General features: G+C 46.3%; 2 protein-coding genes across 4 annotated transcripts in view; both read left to right on the top strand.

Annotated features, from left to right (window-relative positions):
• Nucleotides 1-11614, top strand: part of CLNK (cytokine dependent hematopoietic cell linker) — a 106403-nt gene extending 94789 nt beyond the window's left edge. The window contains exons 17-20 of the mRNA XM_023536621.1: nucleotides 267-400; nucleotides 1869-1946; nucleotides 4258-4413; nucleotides 11468-11614. Coding sequence (XP_023392389.1) covers nucleotides 267-400; nucleotides 1869-1946; nucleotides 4258-4413; nucleotides 11468-11614 — 515 coding nt within the window. The remainder of the gene's footprint in view (nucleotides 1-266; nucleotides 401-1868; nucleotides 1947-4257; nucleotides 4414-11467) is intronic.
• A 14654-nt stretch (nucleotides 11615-26268) lies between these two features.
• The window catches only part of ZNF518B (zinc finger protein 518B), a 17694-nt gene continuing 17371 nt past the window's right edge, over nucleotides 26269-26591 (top strand). The window contains exon 1 of one of the 3 annotated variants that reach the window (XM_011370187.2): nucleotides 26269-26378. The gene's annotated coding sequence lies outside the window, so the exon portion shown is untranslated. The other 2 variants (XM_023536622.1, XM_011370188.2) reach the window with 2 other exon arrangements.

The raw sequence follows: 26591 nt of genomic DNA, 5'->3' as shown, positions 1-26591 counted from the left end.
TCCAGGTGTACAGGAAATTATGGAAGCATTTTTACCAGGGAGAGTAGCAAAATCAGAATTACATTTTTTAAAGATGACTCTGGAAGCCCCAGAGAGAAAGGGACAAAAGTTGAAGCAGGAGAAGGGCCCAGAGGAGATGACCCGTGGGGTGACCACGAAGGCTGCCACCGACACGGGAAGGAAGGACAGGCTCCAGCTCCTTGTTGGAGGGAGCCAGTCTGAGACAGGAACAACGTCACGTTTTAATGTGAATTTGTTTTTCCCAGATCATAAAGAAAGCACCCAGTCACTTCCTCCTCCCGCATGTCAGTCTCCGGCCAGCTACAGCCCTAAGGAAAATTCGCTTTGCTATAAAAACATGAGCTGGAGGAAACCTTTCCCCACGAGGTCTGATGAAAAGGTAAAAGACACATCTCCGCTTTGTCTTTCTAGATAAACTCAGCCCCTAAATAGAGTTTTACGGACGCCTCAAAGGGGATCCTCACGACTGACTTTCATTTTTTTCCCCTTCTGCCTACATATTACTGAGTTTTAGTATTTTTAAGTGTTTTACTATACAACATTTTATGTTGCTCTTTTACCGGATTCTTTCATTTGCATACCGTAGTCCCTTCTAATCACGCGGGATGCATTCCAAGACCCGCAGCGGATGCCTGAAACCATAGATAATACCAAACCCTATATATACTATGATTTTCTCTGTACATACCTATTTACGATAAAGCTTAATTTATAAATTAGCACAGAGATTAACAACAATAACCAATAATAAAATAGAACAGTTGTAACAATATACTGTAATACAAGGTACAACAACTTCCTCCAAAGGAGGCCTCGCGTAAGAGATGACTTTGAACCCAATCTTGATGGACGAGAATGGCAGAGCTGAGGTTGGGGCGAGTAGGAGGGATTCTGGGCAGCAGGGCCAGCTCGTGTGTGTCCACAGGGTGACAAACACATCTAGCTGGCCAGACTCACGTCTTCAGGCCGGGTGGTGGCCGGAGTGAGGCCGCAGAGTTAGGTGGGAACTGGCTCATGGCGCTCACACGCACTTGGTGCAGCCACCATTGGAAGAGTCAGCTTTGTGCTGAGAGGACCAGACACTCAGACTGAGAGACCAAAGACCTGATGTCACATCCCTAGCACTTGCCAACCAGGTGACCGATGTTGACTTCTTGAGCCCCCCTGTCCTGACGTGCCTGCCTCCCGGGGCTGTTGCTGAGATGGATTAGGCTAACAGAGGAGGAGGGGCTGTGGGTGTGTGCATTCATGCAGGGCACTGTTTAATAATACGGTCCTCGGGAACTGCAGACCTACTGTGCATCTGACCATCCTTCCTTTTCTCTGTGATGGCAGATTTTATAATCAAAAGAAATCAATCGGTATACATAAGGGCGTGGCATGGGATAAAGCCAGGCAGACTAGGGTTCAAATCCCAGTCCCACCATTTGTGACCTTAAGCAGGGGTGTCAAGATGTTCTCAGGCTGCACCTGTCGGCCCCTCCCTGCTGTTTTCATCATTACGGCAGCATCGGCTTCACAGATAGCATCCCGCCTTCAGCAGGTGATGACTTAGAAAGCATCGATAGCTGAAGCCTTTATTATCCATCTGCGCATGGCGCCTAAAGGCCTTTCCTGGTAGATGGAGAGAAATTTCTGGTTACTTTCAATGGCAGACAGACTCACACGCCAGTTTCATAATTCCCAAGTGGCGGTGACTTTTTCTGTCCCCAGGTCCAGGGACAGATCTTTGAACGATCAGTCAAACGGTGATTTGGCACAGGTGGAGCGAAAGTAAATTTTCGTTAATTAATAATTAGTACCACCCCTTTACTCCAAAAGAGTCATCATGTGACCTGTCCTTGCAGGACATCCGCCACAGCGAATGGTACATCGGAGAGTGCAGCCGCCAGGCGGTAGAGGAGGCGTTGATGAAGGAGAGCAAGGTGATGCATCCGTCCGGGCCCACCCCTCACGGCTTCCTGTCCGCGGGTTACCGGCCGTAACGGGCAGCGTGCTCTGACGTGTCGGTCGGTTCCTGCACCATCTCGTGTTTCTCCACACGGGAGAGGTCGTCATTGAAAAAGGGATTTCAGAGTCTTAGATCTGAGACTTGATCGTGTCCCTTTTCAGCTGTGTGACTTTCACACATTCCTCAATATCGTTAAGTGTCCGTTTCTTGGTTAAAAATCAACTCTAAGGAACTATTTTGAAGATCGAATGTCATAGGTGGGGTCGAAATGGAGATCATAATGGAAGACGCCTTCCTCTGTCTGCTTTCTTTACGTTTTCTCTCCAAGGCACGGCTGGGTCTTTACGTCTAGCTTCTCCGGGGAAGGAGTAGAAATTATGAGCACTGTGATAGTCAGGAGGTGGTAGGTTATGCTGCAGTAACAACCCTAGGATCTCAGTTGCTCATCCTAATAAAACTATATTTCTGGCTTGTGCTCCACGTGCAAGATGGGTGTGAGTGAGTGGGTGGGTAGACCCAGACTGCCGGAGGCTCCATCTCAGTGTGTGCTCACGCCAATCACACGCTGGCTCCTAGGACAGCCTCTCAAAAGTAACGTGCTTCATCTCTGCTCACATTTCTTTGGCCAAAGTCACACGACCAGACCTAACTTCAGAGGGAGTGGGGAAGTACAAACCTACCATGGGACCGAAAAGAGAGAAAAACTGGATTATTTGCAATCAGATCAAATGACTACTCTAACCATCATCTCAAAGAGCAATTAGCTATTATGCAACTATGCTACTACGTGCAGAGAACTATACTAGACAGTTTAGAAGGAAAGGCTCTCAAGGCCATGCAAACCTATCCTCGACTAACAAGGACGATGGTCGTTGTTGAAAGAGGAAATGTAAAAATGAATGACTCAGTTAATTAGTGGATGGGTGGATAAATGATAGGTCCCCCATAAATTTAATAAAGCCTAATAAAACTCTCAGAATCGACATTATAAAATCCAATAAAGTATGTGTAAGTTGCTATGAAAAATAGAATAAAGCCCCCCACGAACAAGATATCTACGCCCTGATACCCAGAACCCGTGACTATGTCACCTTACATGGCAAAAGGAATTGGCCCGTGTGATTAGGTTAAGCATCTTGAGATGGGGAAATTACTCTGGATGGCCTGAGTGGGTTTAATGCATCAGAAGAATCCTTATAAGAGAGAGCAGGAGAGTCAGAGTCAGACACTCTGGCGCCCCTGGAAGCTGGAAAAGGCGAGGAAGTGGATCCTCTCCTAGAACTTCCAGAAGGAACTCAGCCCTGCTGACACCTCGACTTTAGCCCAGGGAAACCCAAGTTGGAATTGGACCTCCAGAACCATAAGAGAATAAAAATTCGTGTTTTAGTCTAAGTTCATGGTAGGAAATGAATACAGTCGCTAACAGAGTATCATGAACCTCTTAGAAATAAATTGAACTATCTCATTTTCTAGATGGGGAAAGTAAGGCCAAGTCAAGGTCTCGGTCACAACGTGGAAAAAGTCGCCGAGCCTATATTCAAGATCAGCGCTCTTCACAAAATCACAGCTGCCTCGAGCAGCCAGTATTGTCCTTTCCATTCTAGATGGGGACCAACTGATTAGCCATGCCCCATTAGGAGAGTCACTTAAGGAATTAGACCCTAATTCCCTCGCGTATAAAATGCAGATAAAACACCTCCTCAGATTTTATATAAAAGTCAACTATTGCCATCTCCCCTCAGAGAAGCTCAATCTATTATGCTAAAAGCCTCTCCCGCTCAAAGCCTCCCACTGTCTCCTGACCGATCCCTGAGTACCAGGCAGAACAGGAAAGAAGCAAACGTGGGCAGGTGCAGGGAGGGAGGAGGCTCCTCCACGCGGCCGGCAGGCAGGACGGTGCCCTTGAAAACGGTGCCAGAGGCAGACTCCAGGGGCCAGAGACTGCAGGAATGACACCAGATAAGACCCCAGCACAGCGTGGTGCATTTATCCACCAACGCCATGCCAGGTTGTGGGCATGACACTGAGGACAGTGGGGGGCGTCGGAAGATTTGGAGAAAGGGGGTACCATCATCTGGCTGGTACACTTCTCAGAAGATAACAAGAACCCTCATGCGTACTGGCACTCAGTGAATACTCGCTGAGTTAACTCGAATAAAGAACGAGTTTGCCACACACCGAAGCCATGGGGGAATGTCGTACACGCGAGCATCGCCACAGCCACCAGGGCCCGGGTGGGAAGCTGGCAGGTCCGGGGAAGTAACCGTCCTTCCCTTGTGCTTCAGGATGGCACTTTCCTGGTCCGAGACTGCTCCACGAGATCCCGGGCAGAACCCTACGTGCTGGTGGTGTTCTACGGGAGCAAAGTCTACAACGTGAAAATCCGCTTCCTGGAGAGGAATCAGCAGTTTGCCCTGGGGACAGGACTCAGAGGAGACGAAGTGGGTATCACGTCACGGCGACCCCTTTCCATGCCAGACACAAACGGGGGGCGCGGGGTCGGGGGGAGTTTGGGGTGGCAGGCCATGGCATCTCCACATCCTTCCCAGGAATGTAACTAACCCTCCCAGCCCCCACCCACAAGCATCTCTGCGCATGACTGACATACGCCTCAGCCCCAGGGCCAGCGGCCAATCCTGACCATTCCGTGCACCCCCTATGTAGTTCCACCATTGAAGGAAGCTCACTCCTGCAAGACATGTAAATTCTGCCTCCCAGGAAGCCTCCACCGATGCCCACGCTAATGCCACATTCTTTCCCACCCCACTGCAGGGACTGGTGACAACATCCGTTAGCATTAGGGATTGGTAGGGTCGTGTTCCCAAAATGAAGATGAGATCATCCACGGCAGCCAGTGCTGCATGCAGCGTGCCTGGTCTCGGTACAGACGGGCCGACGGGGGCGCTAGGCGAAATAACAAGCCAGCCAAGGCTTTCATTCACAGCTGCATCAATGAGTCAAGAGAAAGGAGATTAATGTCCACTGAATATGTTTATGCTAAGCCCGGTCTGTCTGCCTCGTCTCATTTTAGTTTCCAACAACTCTTTGCCGTAACGATTGTTCTGGTCTTGAACATAGGGAAACTGAGGCGTGGAAAATTAGTAAATGGCTAGAGACACACAGGTAGTACGTGATGGCACAGGGCGAGGACAGCCTGCTCCTTCATCTCTTCTTCTTGGAAGCAAGGGAGGCAGGGAAGGAGAGAGGGAAGAGTGGGGCTCACTCTCTGAGTCACCATTTACCAAGTGTGCGAGCTCCTGCCAGTCACTTAACGTCTCTGCCCTCGACTTTCCTCAAATATAAAGGTTCTTTTCAAGGCTAGATTCCTATAATTCAGGGATTCCCTTTTAGCCTCCCCAGACCTCCGTTTTATTGGTTGGGATATATATTATGAATTAATTGTGTCCCCTCACTCACCATGTCATATATCGAAGTCCTAACCAAACCCCAGTACCTCAGAATGAGATGGTATTTGAAAATAGTTTTCGAAGAGGTGATTCAGGTAAAATGAGGCCATTGGGGTGGGCCCTAACCCAATATGACTGGTGTCCTTATAAGAAGAGGAGGTTAGGACACAGGCACACACAGACGGACGACCACGTGAGGACACAGGGAGAAGACGGCCATCTGCAGGCCAAGGAGAGAGGCCTCAGGAGGAAGCAACCTGCTGACACCTCGGTCTTAGACTTCGAGCCTCCAAAACTGTGAGAAAACAAATGTTTGTTCTTTGGGCCTCCCATCCTCCCCCATCCGTGGTGCTTTGTTATGGCCGCTTGAGCAAACTAATACAGTAAAAAAAAACAAACAAAAAGAAACAAAAAAAAACAGAACTGTCTCCAAGTATCTATTGTTCTTCAATAGATATCAAAATAAGGAGTGTTGCCACGGCTGCCCAGATGCTTCGGGCAGGCACATCTGTGAAAATCCTTCTAGCAGCGTGTGAGGATTCCAGCTCGAACCCAGTGTCTGGCCCAGGGCACTTTTCTGAGAATCGCATGTGGTGTGGTCAGCACCGGCCAGGCGGCCGTGGGGTCAGGTCGCCAGCCTTTGCTACAGCCCAGGCAAGTTTGGGAACAAACAAGAGCATGAATGAACAAATAGATCAACACGCAAATCTGCCAAATACAGCCAGATTAAGTGTCGCATCAAAACTAAAGAAAAAAGTAGCCAGTTCTTCTTTTGGTGATGAGAATTAGTGAGTTAATAAAGAAACACACACACACACACACACACACACACACACACACACACACACTCAGAGCACTGCCTGGAACACATCGAGTCCACGATAAGGGTTAGTTATTATATTTTCATTATGGCTGAGACATTTTGCGAACTAGGACACAGTTCCCATCAGCTAGATGCCGAGGGTCAGTGGACTTTCCAGTGCAATAGCCTTTTCTCTTTCTATCTCTTCCTTCAGCTCATGACATTTCTCATTAAAAAAAAAAAAAAAAAAAGTTTAATGATTTTTAAATGCTTGAGATTAAGGATTCCTTCCCCTTAGCACAGAAAACAGAAATCACGTGCCAGCAGAGCCTTCTGTGGACTGCCATTTAATCTGCAATCTCGTTTGATCCTCAAAACATTCTGGAAAAGAGCCATTATTGAGCCCTCTTATGAGTGAGGAAAACTGACGCCTGAAGAGGCTACGGCTTTTTTTCCCAACAAGCCAAACTCTGGTCTGCTCACAAAAGAGACGGTACAGCAATTCCACGATGACCTCCTAAGATCAGGTTGTCACCCGGCTCACTGCTGCCTCAGCAGGTAGACAGTTGTCATCTATGACAGCCTACAGATTAAAGGGCCAGCTTCCAGGTGAGCTGCTCTGATGACGGTCCATGGTAATCTCTGAAGGATTCAAATGCCCATTTTAAGAAGACCACATTCTGTCACAGAGGAATTCTCTCCTCCCGTGCATCCTCCAAGGAAGAGTTTGCCTTCCGTGTGTTTACTTAACGCTCACCCGTGTTTACTACACACAGGCGCTATTCCGTGCAGACAGCGATGATTAGCTAACTTGATCGATGTCATCCTCGTGGCAACCCTGTGAGGTGGGTGCTGCCAGCATCTCCACATAATGGCCCACAGTCACAGCCAGCTCTTGGCAAACCTGAGGTTCCATGTAACCGGCAAAAATACTGACTTCCTCAGAGAGTCTCAGATGACACTACGACCAAACATCAACAATCCGCAGCCTCGAGCATCGCTCGAAGGACCATTCACACGCACGTGAGGCTTACTGTGTGCCAGGTGCTGGGTAGCAGACTACCCTTTACAGGTGTTCCTTCCTGCCTTTCCTGTGAACAAGCCGTGCCCCGGCCTGAGAGTGGAACAGTTTAGATTGCTCTCGGTTCCCTCGTCACCTGTCACCGTGAGAGCCCTTTGCCTCGCCAGGGAAGAATCCCCATCTTGGGAAAAAAAAAAAAAGATCAGTGAATTCCATACAGCAGGGCTCCGCTAAATGCAGGGCGGCTACGAGCTACTTCGTCTGCTGCTTGAATAAAGAAACAGCACCTTATTCTGACCCTGCAGGGCAAACGCAGTAGACGCAGGGTTTGAGGGTAGTTTTGATGTCGTGTTGCTGTTGGCTATCTTGCACACGTCAGAATTTCACCACACCCACGATGCAGCGACACTTGTCTCAAGGGAGTTATTTCGAGTGTAATATGAGATGGCGTAAATAGAGCCCCAGACACACAAAGGCAGATGCTTGGCGAGTATCATTTTTCCACCTGAAATTAGTCCTGAAAGCCCTTTCCTTAGACCTGTGTGCCCTGGGCACAGACGGGCAAAAGCTCACACAGGGGCCGGGAGAGCTGCGGAAGCACGACGAGGGCCCCCTGGAGGCACAGCGGTGCTACGACACCTCTCACAGGCACAAAAGGCAGGCAACCCACGCACGCTGCGAAGAATACGTCTGGGAAGGTCCATTTTGCTGCATCTCAGGTGTTTGGGTCATTCTGTTAGCCACGTGGCTAGAAGCATGTCAGAATTCAGATTTAGGGAGGACCCAGGGTATTAGTTTCTTGCGGCTGCTGTAACAAATCACCACGAACCTGGTGGCCTAAAACAACAGAAATGTCTTCTCCCACAATCCTGGAGGCTGGAAATCTGCAGTTGAGGTGCCAGCTGGGCTACGTCCCTCCTGGACGCTCCAAGGGAGGATCATTCTTTGCCTCTTCCAGCTTCTGGTGCCCATCGGCAATCCGTGGCTTCCTTGGCTTGTGGTCACATCACTCTAATCCCTGTCTCTGTGGTCACACTGCCAATTCTTCTCTGCTTGTCTTATAAGGATACATTTAATTACTTTTAGGGATAACCTAGGATAAGCGCCTGCTCCCAAGACCCTCGACTTAATCCCACCTTTTGTCATGTAAATTAATAGTCACTCTTTTGATTGATGTATAAGATAATACTCAGATTCCAGGGACCAGGATGTGACATACTTGGAGGGACCACCATTCAGCTTACGATATACTACTTCCTTCAGTTCTTAGCCAGCCATTAATTTGATGCCTACACTGTGCTAGACTCCGTGCTCCATTCTGGGGTCAGAGAGCAGAGTAAGATCGAGTCCTTGCCACCCATGGGACACCAGTGAATCTGTGCCTGTGTATGCGTGCATCCGAGCAGGAGACAGGTTGGAAATATTTAACAACTGGTAGAAACAGGGTGGTGTCATGAGCGCCCACCTCGAGGGCCCCTGCTAGCCAGAGAGCACCTGCCATTCACTCCCGGCGCTGCATCTAGGTCTAAGAATCAGGTCTCGACATTTCTGTGAAAGCTCGTCAAAGGGAGCAACCCAGTCATCGGGCCTTTCCTTGTCTTGCAAATGCTCATGATCGGAGGCTGAAAATTATGACAGATGTTTATTCGATAAATTAAGCTTTGAACCCGAGAAGACACAGACAATTAACCTATGGCTCACTTCTCACTTCCCCTGTCTGCTTCTTGCTTCCCTCTCTCTTCACATACGTATCTCTCTCTCTCTCTTTTCTCCTTCTGCTCCCCTGTGTATACCCACGCGGATTTATTTACCTTTCTGGCAGTGCGACATTGCCCACCGTTGGTACATAGGGCAACCACGAAAGGTTTAAACACATCTTAAGATCCAATATTAGGATGGTCTTTGCTGTCCTCCTGAAAAAAATCATTTAATATAACAATAAAAGCTTCATTATAATCTTCTTAAAAGTCTCCTTAGGGCACTACGTCAGTTGTAGGTCTATCGCCGCAAGTCGATAATAAGAAATGACAGCATGATTTATTGCTCCTCCCTTGCTTTCTTCTTACTACTTGTTAAAATGACAATTTCATATAAAATGTCATCCGCGTAGTAGATTATTGAAACAAGGAGCATCGAATCCATTATTTCAGGACCCTCCTGAAGGAAATACGAATGAGAATATGAAGCAAGCATTTTCCCTCTCAAGATCAATACCAGGAAAGAGAATTTCCTTTGTGACATGTGCGTAAACCCATTTTATAGAAGAATTCTATATGAAAAGTTTTTTCTTGCAAATCATTTCTCGTTTCGTCAAGGACACAGAAAGAGAAAGAAAACTCTGTCCTTACTTTATCCGCAGACGTGAAATACAAAAACGTCCTTTCTTCCTAAGGGCTTACGGTGACAACCGATAAACTTCTCTGCTGATTTCATCGCTTTCCTCGCGTTCTTGGCAAACGCAGAAGGGAGGAGGACTTAGCGATGCTTGACCTTTACCGAGCGCTCGCGGTACCCGGAGCTGCCCTGTAAATTCTGTATGTGCTACGTCAGCTCACTAAGCCTCTCAGGGGCCCTCGAGCTGGGCGCTAATGACGCCACCCTGTTTGTAGAGAACCAGGGACAGAGAGTGGAAGAAACTTGCCCGAGGACGCACGGCTGGTGGGTGAGAGAGCTCTGCTGGGAACCCAGGCTTTGGGGCTCCCCAGACTCTTCCCTCACGACGACTGTAGGACTCCAGTCACGGTCCGATTGGAACACCACCCAACCTTAGCATCGGGCAGGAACTAATATTTACTGGACAGCGACTGCGGTGGACAGACAGCTCATCTCACTGCAAACTCTGCTAGATCCAGCAACAGGCCCGGACGGGCAAGTCGCTTACAGATTTAATCAGAAATCTTTCAGTGGCAGAAGATTAAACCCAATTCCAATGAGCTGAGTGCGGAGGGGGGAGGGTTGTCGACTCTGTCACCAGGAAGGAGAGGACCTGGGGACTCATCACTGTCAGGGGACTCAGCATTCCACATCTCCTTCCCCCAGCAGACCCCACTGTGGCGCCCTTCCTCCGTCTGCATGATCATGGCTCCCCTGGTCTGGCAGAGCACCAGGGTCACAAGCCACGGGCAAAGTTGTATCAGGAAAGAGCTGACCCGTGTCCAGAAAACCAGGTGCCGTGTCTGGCCCTGCCCTGCAGCCGTGTGACCTCGGAGCAGGTCGATCCCCTCCTCTGAGCCGCAGCTGCAGCTTCCTCGGCTCTTCAGAGAAGGTCGCTGCTCACCACACGAGGTGGCTCTGGAGCGCCGATGTTGTAAAGCGTAGAAAGCTGGTCACGCAAGCGCGTCCTAAGTCACCTCGCAGGATTCCCTTCCCAGGATTCATCCCAGCCCAGCTCCTCCACGCTGTCTGTGCCAGTGTTCTCAACCGCCTTCCTTCTTCCCCCACTTTTACTCTCTTTAAAACCTCCTTGTCCACTTATCTAGAATCACCCAGAATGAAGAGCCCATTTCAAATCTTTATCTTCGGCAAAGCACTTCCCGATTCCCTTAAACTTGAAATCATTTTACTTTCCATCACATCACCACAGTGCGTTATCTGTGCCTCTCTAGAAACACACACGTGGAATGGACTGCTGTTTATTTCACGAGAAGCCCGGGGAAGGAAGCCAAATTGGCTAAGAACTACCGGCAGCCCCGCGGCCATCCCCCTCACCCATCTTTCTGATCACGCGCGAATTCCTTAGAACGAGAGGGCTCTCCAGGAGGGAGCGTTCCCGGCATGCCTTTCCCGCCATGTGCTAAGTCAAGGCCAGGCCTCGATCATCTACATTTTGGTGGCCACCATCCTGGGCAACGTGAGGGAGGCGCCACAGATTCCCAAAGGAGTTGGCAGTGCAATTAACTTGTCTAAGTCATCTGAATGGCTTATGACAGGAACCTGTGACAACAACAGTGACGCTTGACCCTGTGACTGTGTGACCTGATTCTGGTCGACACTCTGGCGGGGAAGCTGAGAGGGCTGCTGCGGGCTTCACCTCCACTCTCCCCAAGTCCCTTTCTCTCTCTCAGTATCTTATGATCCGTATCAGCCATCCTTTCAAGAGCTCGGACTGCCGCATCCATTTTTTAAAAATCACTTTGACACACCTTTACAACCCAAAAATATTTTAACGAGTTAACCTCTTTTCTGAGTAAAAGTAACATCTGTACTTTATCCTACAGACACGGAAGATATCTAGGTTTTCATTAACTTTCTTTTCTGTGTTTCAGAAGTTTGATTCGGTGGAAGACATCATCGAACACTACAAGTATTTTCCTATTGTACTAATTGACGGGAAAGATAAATCTGGGATCCACAGGGAACAATGCTATCTGACTCGGCCACTGCCTCTCCGCAAACACTTCTCACCTGGGTAGCCTGGTCTTTGTTTTCGGTTCAGTGCAGGGGATCCAATGCCTCTATTATTTTTCATTTCTTTCAAAAGATTCTTTTCTGTGGCTTTGAGGGATAACTTCTTCAACTTCGTAGCAGAGAAAGACATTCTATACTGGAAATTGGAAAATCGATTATGGTTTCGAAAGCGCAAACCACAAGGGAAATATTTATAAGATGCAAAAATAAAACCTAGCTTTTTAAAAATATCTTCTAAAGAAAGAACGATAAAGACGGTCTTTATGCTCCTGTTACGGATGAGCAGCAAAGGTTACGAGAAGCTGATGCTTGAGCATTTGCCGCTCGCGCAGGACAAGTGAGATTCTCAAATCTATGCTCTTTTATAGGGCCCAGCGTGGCCTTCATCTCACAAATGTTTGGATGTGTAAATTGACAAGGTTTTCATGATTCCTTCTGCTAAAGATGTGGGTGAATGTTGTTAGCTCTATTTTATTTGTAATCCTGCAAATTCGGTTATAGGGGGGAAAGGTGGGATAGAAAAAAAGAGCACTTTTGAATATCACTTTAAAGACAAATCAAACATGCTTTTATTATGGCGTGAGCTGGCCAGTCTCCAGTACACTATTTAGAGTAGCTTTGACACAAATGCAATTAGCAGCTTTGTCATAAGAGAGTACACTTAAGCTGAGGGAAAGCACAATTTTTAAAAATTCCATTTGTGGACTTCCATTCAAAAGAAAAGAAGAACTGCCCTCGAATTAGTGATACCTTACAGAAACTTTGCACCCGTCACGATATTGTCCCCACTCAAGGCCAAGAGGGTCTAATTTTATCCCTGTTTCACAATGCAGATGAGGATACCGAGGCTCAGAGGAGTTACTGATCTTACTCGATGTAAGAAGAGAGCGCAGATTTGTGTCCGTTTTGCCTGGCTCCTTACCAGCACGTCTTCCCAGGGACACTCCTTGCACTGTGAATTTGACAATCAAGTTGAAAAGCTAACTTACAAAGAGAGAGGGAGGGAGGGAAGGAGGGAGGGAAGGAGGGAGCGAAGGAGAGAGAAAGAGAGAACTTGAAAATACAGATGTGCCCACCTTAAAATATATAAACTCATAGCAGGGTAGTTTTGTTTTGTTTTGTTTTGTTTTTTCGCCCGAAGAGTTCTGGTTAAAATTAAGGGTATGCAATGACTTCAAATGTTTCCAAAACCTACCTATGAAATTCATGGAGTATTTACATAATTGTAGCTTTAAGGCAGAAGACCAAGATAGAATTAAAAGGCAAGAGGTGACACTGAAAATAATGTAAACAATGCCCAGTACTATCTCTTGTCCAAAATAGCGGACGATGAGACCGCTCAGAGGATCTCGTAGCATCTCCTAACAACGGAGCAGGTGCACAGCCTCTCTTCTCCCCAAGGTCAGTGCGAAGTGATGAATCTGCGTTAGATGGGCAGCATTTGATGAAGGTGCTCCTTGTAAAGCTGGAACTCCTGATACCCAGCTGAGCCTATGGACGTCTAGAAGGCACTGCAGCTAGAGGCTGTCAGAGAACTTGGTGATCAGCAAGTTCTCCTTTCAAGGGAGACCCAAGTGGCCCATCTCCGTGTCTGCCAAAGGGACATTCTGGTTCTCAGTGTTCACTATAATGACATTTTGCTTGTAATAGATTACTAAAGAATAAGGATATATAAATTTTAATTATACTTGATTCTGACAACAGTTCTGTAAAGAGAGAAGGGCAGGTATTCTTAGCCTATTTTATAATTGAGGAAACTGTCTCTCCTTGGCCAAAATCTTAGTGACACGGTCATGGCTGGAACCAAGGTCTTTATACACAGTTTTCCATTCAGCGTCTAGTTGCTTATTAGATCTGCAATTAAAAGGTCAATGATTTGGGCTTGGCATGCCCGAATTCCAAAGGGATTTGATCTTCTATTATTTAATTTTCAACTATTATTTAATTTTCAGTTGAAAAGTGTCACTTCATACCTAACCTCAGTAGAGCAGTCGAATTTTAGCCTTATCTGATTATAGCATCTGTGCATTTAAGAATATTCCTTTTTGACTAAATAATTCTCATGTGGATCAATTTATATCTTCCTCATCTTCAATAATACCTTGTTATAAGCACTCGTTCGTGTATGAAAACATATTTGTTGCTAGGCATGTTGGAATTACAGCAGCGAATTAAATGGGAGAAACAGACAGCAAATAAGTATATAGTAAATAAGGTCATCTAAGTTGGTTTCTCGTTACCCTGCTGTATTTCCACGTCAACAGTTATCACAGAATGCTTGTATTGAGGCCCATATTAGGTATTTTGCTGAAGCTTACTTGAGATGACTTTGAAAAGTTTATAAGTAGAAAATTTTTAATTTTTCCAAATTCACTTAATAGAAAACTCCCCCTCTTAGGCAATGTGGGGGGCGTGGGGAGTATGTGTTTGACTAAGCACATGATACCTGAAATCAATTAAGTATTCTGTTCTAATTGCTGTAGAAGAATCAAATTTTACCCATTGTCAAATTTAACCCATTGTCATAATGTACACATACACATATTTTTAATAAGTTGGTCTCTTTGATTAGCATTATATTTGTGTACCTATTTTTTTTATCCTGAGTAATATTTGTTCTACCTAAGCACATTTACTTTTTTTGAACATTCCAGGTTTATAGCTGTACTGATGTAAATGAAAGCAAATATGGAATTAAATGTCATACTATCTCTGTAACTGAGAATTCGGAAAGAAACTCAGACTATGGCTTAATTTTGCTTGTTTCATGCCCTATTATTCCTAAAACTCTTTTGAAATGATATTTAGAATAAATTTATGACAACGTTTCTAGAGTAATTTTTGACATGTGAGCATTAGCAAATGCCAGATTTGGGGACAAAGATGAAAAAGACCTGATAATACCTGGTCGAGGGCTAAGAGCCAGGCAGCCAAGATATACATGCAGTTAACAGCACGCAATGCAGAATGATAGATTTGGTCTTTCTCTCCCTTGTACCACCACTGCATCAGGAGGCAGAAATGGGTGTGGGGAGGAGGGTGGAGTCAGGGAAAGCTGCTGGGGGAGGGGGGGAAGGGTGGGGGAAGGGAGGGGGCGGGGCTCAAGCAGAGATTCAAAGGATGCCTCTAGAACACAAGCTTTAGAAGTACAAATACTTAGTCTGTTCTCGAAAGCTCTTATTTTTAGGACATTATCCGAGGCTGTTCTAGTCACTGATCAAGCAGAGACCACCTATTGAATGGACAAGTGAACCCAATAGTGGCAGCAGCATTCATAGGGAAAGGACAGGTGATTTATGAAGTGGTTCTGGGGAAACTCACTCACCATATAGGAAAAAATGCAGTCATGCCTCTACTTCAAATCGTATCCAAAAATAAATTCTCCATGGATCAAAGAGCTAAAAGTAAAAAAAGCAAACTTTCAATTGAGTCTTGTATTTTCTTCTAATAATTTTTATGACTTTGGGATAGGGAAAGAGTTCTTAAACAAAACTAAACACAAATCATAAAGGGAAAGATCGATAGGTTTATTACACCAGAATTTAAGATGTTTGCAAAAGTCAGACAAAGTCAAAAGGCATTTAAACAATCTAATTTAGGTATGACCAAAGGAGACGAACAAAAAAAAAAAAAAAACCCTGGAAGTTACGAGCTCCAGCCTTGCTATCGTAACTGAACAGTGACAGGATGGACACAAGGATGCCAATAGAAGCTGTCATGGAAGGAAGCTGTCTTTTTGGACAAATGGAATGGAGCCACATGGGGCAGAGCTGGAGATGGAGTATGTCTTCTCTGATCACCAACCCCACAGAGCTGAACGGTGGAGAGATTTTAGCCAGAAAGTTTAAAGAGAGAGGCCAGGGGAGTGGGCAACCCCCATGAGAATGGCAAGCGGACTTCCTGTCCGCCAGGAGATGAAAGCAAAATGGGCGAATGAACCGTAATTCATTCCCCTGGTCTTCCCGAGAGCCTTGGAAGAGCGATGATGACCTAGGAGCCTCCCAGCATACTCAGGCTTCATGCTTATCTCGCAGCTACCTCGGCCAGAGGAGTGCTAATTAAAATAACAATTGTACAGCACACTTTGCCCATCAGTCAAAATTAAGGATTCAGATAATATCAAGAACTGGTGAGGATGTAAAGAAATAAAAATTCTCAACTACTAGTTGGAATATTGTGTAGGTGCCTGACAGCTGTTTCGATTATAATGTAAATGCCTGACATCAAGCTTTGACTGCTGGAGCATCCATTTCAAAGACGCCCATCTCAGATAAACACATTGCCAGCTATACAACTAGATAAAGAGCCAGGCCAGCCTGCCTGTGATGTTCCCCTTTTTAGAAAGCCCTGGGTGACCAAAACATAAATGACCCCTCCAGTGATCCTCCTTTTCTTTTCTGTTGCTTAAACGCCTGTTCTTAGGTTTTAAATTCACCAATAAAGAGTAAACCCGAAAAATCCTCAGTCTCCCACCCTCAACCCCAATGAAGGCAGAACCCCGGGTCCACGCTCTCTTTATTCTCAGCTTTGCTGTGTGGCCCTGTGCAAACAGGATTCGTGAGTAATGAGCCCTGTTTTCACAAAGTTCCCAGACGATTGACACTACCTACGTGTGTCTAAAAGGAACAACAGACAAAACCACAATGACACCTGGAAATTCGAATACACATCTCTCAGAAACTGATAAAGCAAGCGAGCGAAAACGAATAAAGCTATAGAAAATTTTAACAACACCATCAACCAACTAGACATAATTGTCACATAGACACAAAATAAATACAGAATACAATTTTTCTTTCTAGTCCACATAGACCATTCACCAAGAAGGACCATTTCCTGGCACCTAAAACAAGTCTCAATAGATTTTAAAGGACTAGAAAAATACATGTTATATTCTCGGAGCAAAATAAATAAATTAGAAATAAAAGTCTAGAAATTCTCCAAATATCTGGAAAGTAAGCAACACATTTCTAAACTACTCACGGTCAAAGGGGAAAAAAAAATAAAAATCTAAAAATATTTCAAAAAGAATAATGAAACACAACATTCCAAAAGTTGAAGGATATAGCTACCCTGAAATATAATGATTTCATATAAGCATTTATAGCTTAAAGGCCTTAAATGCTTACGTCAGCAAAGGAAATTTCATAATCGAGTACCTAAGTTTCCACTTTAAGCCATTAAGAAAGCATGAAGTAAGCTCAAAGTAGAAAGCAAAAAATATTCAAGATAAGAGCAAAGTCGAGGGAAAAACAAACAATGTGAAAACCAACAAAGCCAAAAGTCGATTCTCTGAACAATTAAGAAAACTAATAAACAGCTGAAATAATCAAAAACATAAGCAAAAGAAAACACAAAATACTAAGAAGAACCAAAAGAAATCTCGACAGGTCCTACAGACATTGAAAGGCTATTAAAGGAATATCATCCGCACTTTTATTCTAGAGAAGTTGAAAAATACACTCCATACATACGAGACTAATACAAGAAGAAATGAAATCTGAGTAGCATTTCATCTTTAAAAGAAATGAGAAACTTTCTCATGAAAAAAAAAAAAAAAAGCTCGGGATCATGATGGATCCAATCAAACATTTTAAGAAGTAATAATAGCAAACTTAACATCATTTTCAGAAACCAAGAAAGAGAGAACATTTCCAGCTCTTTTTATAAGGCTATCCTAAACCCAATCATACATACAAATGAGCAAATAAACCTGACATGCATCATACAAAGAAAGAAAATTACAGATTATATTCTTCACATGCAGAGATATAAAAATCCTTGACAAAGTTATATGCTGACTTAAGTAACTTTGGAACTGAGTGGAGACTATAAGACTAGAGAGAAAAAGGATGGTATGCAGGGTAGCATCGTTCCCTAGTGGGTAGTTATTTCTCAAGCAGGTACGTGTACACAGATACACTGGATTGAACAAATAAGTAAAAGGATGGACGATGGGTGACGGGAGCCAGGCTTCTCTCCAACAATGGGAGATTACCGATAAGCAAAAGTATAAGGCCAGAAGGAGCCATAGCACTGCGTCAGACCTGGAGACATCAGTACAAATTTATGCTTTGCTGAATATAGATATTGATGGATAAACAGAGAAATGATTACAGGTATATATGTGTACACGGATGTTAGTATACACATACCCACTTCCAAGCTCTGTTCATGTAGAGGTCTCGGAAGAAATGACATTCAGGTGGGGAGGCGGGTGAACAGAGGTGCCCACCCCTCCATTCTCTGATTTCACTAATGGGGAGGGGTCTTGCCTTACCGGATTTTGAAAAATAGAAACCGCTGTAACGAGAACATACTAGAAATTCACAAATAGGAAAGTTAAGATGCAATAAAGGTAGTATTACAAGTCAGTGGGGGAAAGGGTGGTTTATGTAAATAAAGATTGCTGGAATAATTGCCTATCAAATGAGGAGGGAATGGTATATCTATATATATATTTTTTTAAATCCATAGGGATTAAATATTTAAAGATAAAAATGTGTAACAGTAGCTAGAAGAAAATGTATGAAAATATTTGTGTGCCCTCAGCATCTGTGTTGTGTGTATTGGGGATACTTTTTAAGCAATACAGGAAGCTAAAAAAAAAATATGGGGAAATGAAGAAACATTTTACTATATTTAAAATACAACTAAAGACAATAAGCAAAGTCAGAAAATAAAGAATAGACCACGAAAAACCTTTGAAACATGTATCAGATAAGTGATTCCTACATATACTACATAAATAACGCCCATCAATTGATAATATAAGCTCAGGTAGTCCAACCGAAAAACAGTCAAAGGATAAAACTAGCCATTTTATAGGAGACATTCTGATGCTCATAGACACATGAAAAGCACAACAATCGTCAGGGCAACACCAATTAAAGTAACAAAGAGTTAACATGTTTTTCACCCAACAGGTAGCAAAAAGTTCAGAAGAAAGTGACACCCAGTGCTAGCTGAGGGGCAAGGGAAGGGTGAGCCGAGGCCCTATACACTGTTAGTGACAATGGGCACTGGAATGACTGCGACTCTTTGGAAATTGATCTGGCAAACTCTGTTAAAATGAAAAATACATGTATCCTTCCACTCACCAGTTCTAGTTCTGGAAGTTTATCCTATAGAATTAGAAGCATACTTCCTGAAGTAGGAAGTGTAACGGGTGCCTATGGAAGCATTGTCTGCCGAGTAACGGAACAATTAAACTCAATAACAAAAGGATGGTGAATTAACCAGAGTGTGTCCACGCGGTGGAACATTATGCAGCTATTTAAGAGAATGCTTTAGTGCTACACAGTTCTTCTATTGAAATATTCATTATGGGTGGTAAGTGAAAAAACCATCTTGCAATATGTATAGAGTTACTGTATGTTTATAGAAACAATGCCCTTCAACATGTATCTGGTTCTTTTATATGATAGTTATATAAGACTACGCTGGGTGATCAAAATGTGTTAAAAATGGGATAGGGACATGAGGAAGAAAGGAAAGATGGTTTGGAGACAGATGACGGAGAAAAAGACTGTCTGACATGAAAGATACTCTAGCGCTGTATAAGAGTGGACTGGTCATGTACCAGCAACTATGTAAAACTAAACATGTATGTGGACAAGATTAGAAGGTAGCATGGGAAAATGGGAACATTATCTTCATTGGCTATAGAAAGGAAAAAAACATAGACCATTCTTTGGTACCGAGCTTTATAAAGCATCCCTCTAAAAGGTGTTATCTACGAAACTCAATTTACTAAGTCAACAGCTCTGTGCAACTTCTCATATTTGCAAGCGATCAGTATTGTCCACGTTTTGAGTCTCTTTCCGAACATACACAATGCAAATCCCCCATTTTGTTTTCTCTCTTTTAAACAGAATGGTATTTTTCTCTGGGGAAGGATGAGAGACAATGAGCACAGCAGGAGGAGAGAGGTGGCTTCGGGAGCATCTGCAATGCTTATGTTGTTTAGAGAAGGAGGGACCCTGGGCTAAACAGAGTAAGACGTTAGGATTCTCTAAAGCTGGGTGAAGAGTGCATGGATGTTTGCTACATACTCTGACAATATTTTTCAATACCTCATAATCTAAAAGAAGGTAGAACGCCCCAAGAAGTAAGCAATCCACATTGTGACTTTCAAGGAGTCTCCTGGCACAAATAATAGCTTCTATCCAATCAGCCCAAAGTCATCAGCCCCTGCCATGTACCCTAATCTTCACAATGGCTTTTTTATTACTTCATTATAATAATGGAGGACAAACAAGGATCATTAGGCATTTGAGGAAAACCTCGCATTGAAAGTAAGATAATGAAATGGTCTCCAAGAAAAAAATCTTAAATATTCTAAGTAGTATAATCCATAGATTATAGAATACATTGCATTCATAAAATTCTATAGAAAAAAAATTACATGTCTTGGAAGATAAAAACCAGGGAAATCTTCCAGAAAGTAAATAGAAAGGGGGAAAGGGTAGAAAATATGAGAGACTGAGAGGCAAAGCAGATCAATCAAGAACTTTCGTTATCTGAAAAATGATGACAGAAACAGATACTGTAAGAAAAACAAGAATGAAAAGAAAGTCCAGAATTGAAGCACAATAGTTTCTATACTGAAAGGCTACATTAACTGCACAGAGAAATAGGTAGGCAGGTAGGTAAATAGATGACAGGTAGATAGATACATTATCACAAACAATAATGAGAAAAATCTAAAGGTTCAGAGAGATGGAAGGAGAGCAGTTTACCTATAGAGAGGAGCAGGTGTCTGTTCTCAGCCACACTGAAGCCCAGAAAACAGAGTTCTGCATCCAAAACTATGAAGAAATACAACTTTCAACCTAGAATAACCCCTTAGCTGGGGAGGAAAAAATATTTTTATAGATTTAAGGCTTCTGAAAACTTACCTCTAACACTCTTAAGTTGAGAGTGGCAAAAATAAAATAAATTAAATAAACATAAATAATGGATGCTCAAGATCCTTATATAAAATGGCATAGTGTTTACATATAACCTAGGTACCCCCTCCCATGTACTTTAAATGTCTCTAGTTTACTTACACTACCTAATATAGTGTAAATGCTGTGTAAATAGCTGTTATTCTGTATTGTTTAGAGCATGACAAGAAAAAAAGAGTTCGACATAATATCTGTGAATCTAAATCGTATACTTGCAGCTCAGGTCACTAGGAGAGCTCACCTTGAAGCTTGAAAATGCTGAAAAAAATATAAAATTTTAAATATATCACCCTTTACTCTGAGGTTCTGATAAAAATAGTGAGAGTCTCCCACTCGTAGTAGGAGAACCGTGACTCAAACTTTATACCTGGGGGTTTTTGCAGGGTCAGGGCGGGAAGAGAAAGATTACTCTATTTCTTCTGCAGACTTCTCATTTGTTGCTTCTGCTGAATTATTTGAGTTTGTAAATCATCCAACATATACTGTTAATGTTTCATATTATGTCGGCCCATGCTTTGCCCATTCCCATCTTTATTTTTCCAGTTTGGATCAGTTCATATTAGCTTGCGGTGAATGACAGGAAATCTAAAATAGCAGTTTGTTTCCCTCTCAAGTAAATTAAGTCAGCGGGTAGGCAGTGGGTGGCAGTTAAGGTAGCTCCATGATTATCAGGGACTCAGGCTCCTTCTACCTTGGTCACCATCCTCAGCAAGTTATATTTACTTCATGGTCCACATGGCTGCTCCAGCTCCAGCCATCGCCTCTTCATCCCTTTATTCAAGCCAGCAGAATGACGAAAGGGGCAAAGAGTTGCATGTCCCTTCCTTCAAGGACACTTCTGGCTGTTATGCATACTCTAGCTCTTACTTCCCATTGCTAGAATTTAGTGACATGATCACATCTACCTACAAGCAAGACTTGAAATGTTTAGTCTTTTTTTTCTTTCTGAGCAGCGGGAAATTGGAAGAGGGTTATTACTAAGGGAAAAAAAGGAGAAACCGATTTGGGGTAACAACTGAAAGACTCCGCTTACCATCGTAAACTGATGGGAAGCGCTGGTGGGCCACCCGCCCATCCAGGTTTCCGACAGCAGCCTGGTGCAGAGGGAGCCGGCGTGCCAGGGACCAGGCTGCGGGTAAGACGTGCTGTCGGAGGCAGGCAGGAGGGGAGTGACTCAATCCCATTAACTTTGTGGCAGGACCAGACCACTCTGGATGCTGCGGTGTGAGTGAAGGCAGGGAGGCGAGGCAGCAGGAGGCTCCCGCAGCAGCCCAGCTGCGCCGGCCCGGAAGAGCCAGGCCCTCCCCCGCCCCTCTCCCTTTTGAACCTGCGCGCCTGCTGCGCGGGGCTAGGATGCTGCCTGAGCCAGGAGCAAGCACCCGAAGTGGGAATACCCTCCCCCTGAACGTTTCTAAACACCCCTCTCCCTTCCTGTACCCACTCCCGCGGGACCAGATATGCGACGACCTGCCTCTGTCCCCACCACGCTTTGCCTAGCCCTGGTCCAGACAAGGGACGCTGGCGATTTGGACTAGCTCAGTCCCAGAATCCAAGCCTGTTCTGTGCCTGGCGTTGTGTGATCCTTCGTCTAACCATTGGGTTAAATGCAGACCTTACGAGACGTCGGTCAGGATTGCGCAACGGGAGCCCTAAGGCCGACGCCCGGCATCCCCGTGGTTATCTCGCCAGCGCCTCGAGTCCCGCCCCCGCCGCCCCGTTCCCGCGGCATAAGTGGAACAAAAGCAAAGCAGCCCATCACGATTCTCGGCAGGAGCGGGGTCCGCGGGAGGCAAGGCGGCCGGTGGGCTAACGGCGCCCAGGTTGCTGCCGTGACGGCCAGGTGAGCGTAGGGCCGCTCGCGGGCGCTCACACTGGGTAGAGCTCTACACTCGTGGAGCCGCGAGGGCCGCCGTGCAGCGACACCGCAGGCAGCCGGCGGTACTGCAGCACGTGGAGCTCACGGGCGGGGCTGGGGACAGTGTCCAGGCGGCCTCCCCCGGCTCTACCCGCCGGCGCATGCCCGGTGCGCGGCTTGCAGGCCGGGCGCAAGGCCCCACCGCACTGTCCCCGGCCTACAGAGGCGGCCAGAGCGACTGGAACCTGAGCCTAGCCTCAGTCGCGCTCCTCCTCCTCCCCGACACCCTCCAAGAAGTTGTTGCATTTACTCCCTTTTACTGTTGAAAACAGCGTCTCAGAGACCAGAGACCAGCAGTAACTTGCCCCAGGTCACACAGCAGTAAAGAAGGTAATGGGATCCGGATTCCACTCTGCAGCCTCCACTCCCTGCGCCCCAGGACAGGGAGGAGAACTGATCTGAGCATCAGGGCTATCTGATAAGAGCTTGGGAGCCCTAGACAAAGAGGTCTTTATCCCTCATTCACAAATGATCAAACTAAAGTCAGAGAAGTTGCTAGAAGTTTCTGACCTGTTTTAAACAACAACAACAACAATAAAAAACAACTCTTCCTTGGGTCTCCTGTTTATGGTCTTCAAGTGCCTGAGATTTACATGTCTTTGCTCCCCCTCCCCCCACACTAGCCCAAAGTTCCTGACCCGGCTGTTAGAGACCTGCCCCTTTTCCAGGGTACAATGAAGTCGAGTACCTCCCTCTGGGCCAGAGTCCTCACCCGCAGAATCCGGGTAAACGACTCCCTAAGATCGCGCAGTCTTTAAGTGGCTAAGATCTGCATCGCCCTTCCCTAGCCCCTCACACCGCGGCCTCTGCGCATGCTCTTCTCTGTACAGAAGGCTTTCTTCATCTTCCTGCGCGGCTTCCTACTCATGGCTTAGAGCTCACCTTCAAAGTCCCCCTCAGCGAGCCTTTCATGTCATCCTCTCTCTTGCTTTGTGCTCCCTGCCACCGCACACGACCCAGTTTTATCCTCCCCCCACCCCGCCTCTAGCACCTCCTAACATTAATTACATATTCCATTAATTAATTGAGCTCTACGACCCCCAACAAAATGAACGCTCACTGAGGGCACAGCCTTATTTTGTTCTTTATTCCATCCTCATCACCTAGCCTGTGCCTGCACTAAACAGGCACTCGACAAATGTTTGTTGAATGAATAAGTAAATGAATGAACATCATCAGCCTCCAGCCCTCATACTCAATGACTGTTTTGTTGTTGTTGTTGTTTTTCATAAGTCGTCCCTCCTTCCTCATATATGTTAGGCAGCCATATCTGGGAGCTCATTTCTTAGGGTTGCTGTAACACAGAAATTTATTGTCTCACAGTTCTGGTGACTAAAAGCCATGCTCCCTCCAAAATCTATAGGGGAGGACACGTCCTTGCCGTTTCTAGCTTCTGCCAGCCGCAGGTGCTCCTGGCTCAGGGCTGCATCACTCCAGTCTTGACCTTTGTCTTGGCATGGCTGCTTTCCCCTGTCTGGGTCTTCACACAGATTCTCTTCTCTGAATCTGTTCTCTAAGGATGCTAATCGTGGGATGAGGGCTCACCTAAGGACCTCACCTAAACTATGTCTGCAAAGACCCTCTTTCACATTCATGAGTGCGAATCTGTATGCATGAGTATGAATCTGTATTCGCAGTCACTGGGGATTTGGAGCTCTAACATATCTTTCCAAGGGACACAATTCGACCTGTAACGGAGGTGGATCCATGTAACACTAAAAAGAGATTTAGGCAAACTACGCTGGGGGAGGGGTGAGGAAGAAGACACGAAGGGCTGGCTGCCCTAAATGTAGGAAAGAGGCACTGGCTGAATGTCCAGAAATAACATTTCCGGGGGAACTCTCCCTGCATCAAAAGGCTTTTAGGGACCAACGCTTCAACTTTAAGGGTTTCTACAGGGGTGGTTTCTATCTCTGCTGGGCTCCTTCCCAGGCTGTAAACACCCTACTTCTCAACCCTTCGAGAGGCGTTTTATCTCACTGAATCTGGGCTCCTGAGAAATGTAAGAGAAAGGGCACTTTGGCTCTGCCAGGGACTCTGTGCTGAGTCCTGACCTGCTCGCTCTTGTTTATTGTTGACAACTGCCTTCTGAGGTCGCTCCTATTATTCGCTAAGTTTTACATGAGAAATGAGGTTCTGACAGGTTAGGGAGCAGGCTCCCAGCTTCTTCATGCCAAGCTGGGCTTTACAACCAGCTGTCTGTCACTCCAGAGAAACTTCCAGGAAACCCCCAGGGACTCTCTCATCACTTCTGTGACTCAAGAAGGCAAAACTGATGCATGGGTGGAAGTTAAAGGAGAGGCAACAATTTGGGCTGGATTTTAGGGAAAATCTCTAATATTTAAACTTCTGATTTCCCGATACTTAGAATTAACAGTTTTTCCTGATTTGTTTCCCTTTGCCCCTAGATATTTCGAGGCAGTGGCCAGTTTAGCTTCTCAGTGCCCTTCCCATGCCCACCTCACCCTTGGGAGATTTTGAACCCTGCCTTATTCTCTCTGATCTGAACTCTGTACATGAATGTGTCTTGGAGAAGAGGTCCCCTAGCTTCGCTGAGTGAGCCCTGTCAGACAGAGGACCAGGAGGCTCCCTGGTGAGCCATGAGGTCGACTACTGCAGCATAGTGTAGGGAGAAGAACTTGCCGGTGGTGATCCATCTCCAGGCTGGCATTCTCTCTGCGCAAGTCTTGCTATTTCAGTCTTGGACATTTTTATCTGGCTGCTGAGCCGGTGGCTGACATTGTTTCTTGAATTCCATTTCTCCGCGTTGGAGAATTGCCCCAGCCCTGCATCTCCTCCCTGCTTCTGGCCGATGTCCATGCACCCTGACCTCTGGCCTCCCAGAGCAAAGTATCGGAAGCCAGCTTTGCTCCTTCTAGGGCTTTGAAATAAACCTTCGGCCGTTATTTCTAGAGAAACTGCGCTTCCCAGTGACGCTGCTTCCCTGACACAATCTGCCGTGACTAGGAAGCAATTTTAGTTTGCAAAGAGCAGCATCTGCGTCACTGATTGTGGGGACTCTAGCAGTATGGTCCCATTCTTTCCTCTGAGAGGGCTCAATTCTAAATACACCTTCCTTCTGGAAGGAGAGAAGTGAACGTGCGAGGGGGTGGGGGTGGAGGGAGGTTCCCAGAAATGGCACTGGAGTCCAAAAAGCAGGAAAACGTTGGCATTAAATGAGCTCGCATCAACTCCAGACTCTCCCAGGATCACTGCCTCGTCTGACCCTCACGACCTTACCTACGTAATAGATGAGGCTGTGGGCTTCAGGTCTGATCTTCCCAATCTTTAGAAATGAAAACACAGACTCAGAGTTCAGGGGCCTTCCTCGCCCCAGATCCTGCAGCTAGGATGGAAAGGAGTCGAGGGAGTCTGAATTCGAACCCAGGCCTTCAAGACCGTCTCCTTCACGGCTGCTGTCAAGAGAGGAAGGATTTGGAGACTGGAGACCTGACTCCTTTTCTCTCGCCTTCGCTCATCCACTGCTGGACTTGAAGCTCTACGAGGGCAGGGAGAAATCGCGCCCTCTGCTTGGGCCCAGCACCGCACAGAGCGGAGGCCCAGTTCTCAGAATCCGCTCTCCTTGCGGACGTCCAGGCTAAGCATGGACACTGCACGCAGCGGACGTGGACACGCTGGGTCGCGCTCTCAGCCCAGGACCAGGTCCGGGTCCGTGGCTTTGCCCTGCACTGAAACCAGGCAGGGCTCCCAGCACCGCCTGAGTTAGGGACCTCGGGCGGCGCCCGCGCTGCAGCCGAGCCTCCGTGCGCACTGCGCAGGCGCGGCGCTGGCCCTGGCTCCGCCCCTGAGTAGGGACCTACAGCAGACCTACAGGAGGCGCGGCGGCGGCGGCGGCGGCCTGTGGCTGGCGGTGTAGACGCCCCTTCCCGGAGCGAGCGGCGGGTGAGTGGCTGAGCCGGGCTCGGGATTCGCGTGCTCGGGGCAGGTAGGGTCTGGGCACGGAGGGGGATCGCGGGGCCCATGCGGAGCGGGGTCCCGACGAGGCCATGCAGGCTGGACGGGCGGCGCGGCGCGCGGTCCCGCATGCCCAGCCAAGTCTCGGCGGCGGCTTCGGCTTCGCGGCCAGGAGGCCTCGGGGCAGGCCGGCCCGGGCTT

The sequence above is a fragment of the Pteropus vampyrus genome, unplaced genomic scaffold (genome assembly GCF_000151845.1).
Source record: "Pteropus vampyrus isolate Shadow unplaced genomic scaffold, Pvam_2.0 Scaffold163, whole genome shotgun sequence".
Taxonomy (NCBI): Eukaryota; Metazoa; Chordata; class Mammalia; order Chiroptera; family Pteropodidae; genus Pteropus; species Pteropus vampyrus.
This window is presented reverse-complemented; position numbering and strand designations above follow the sequence as displayed.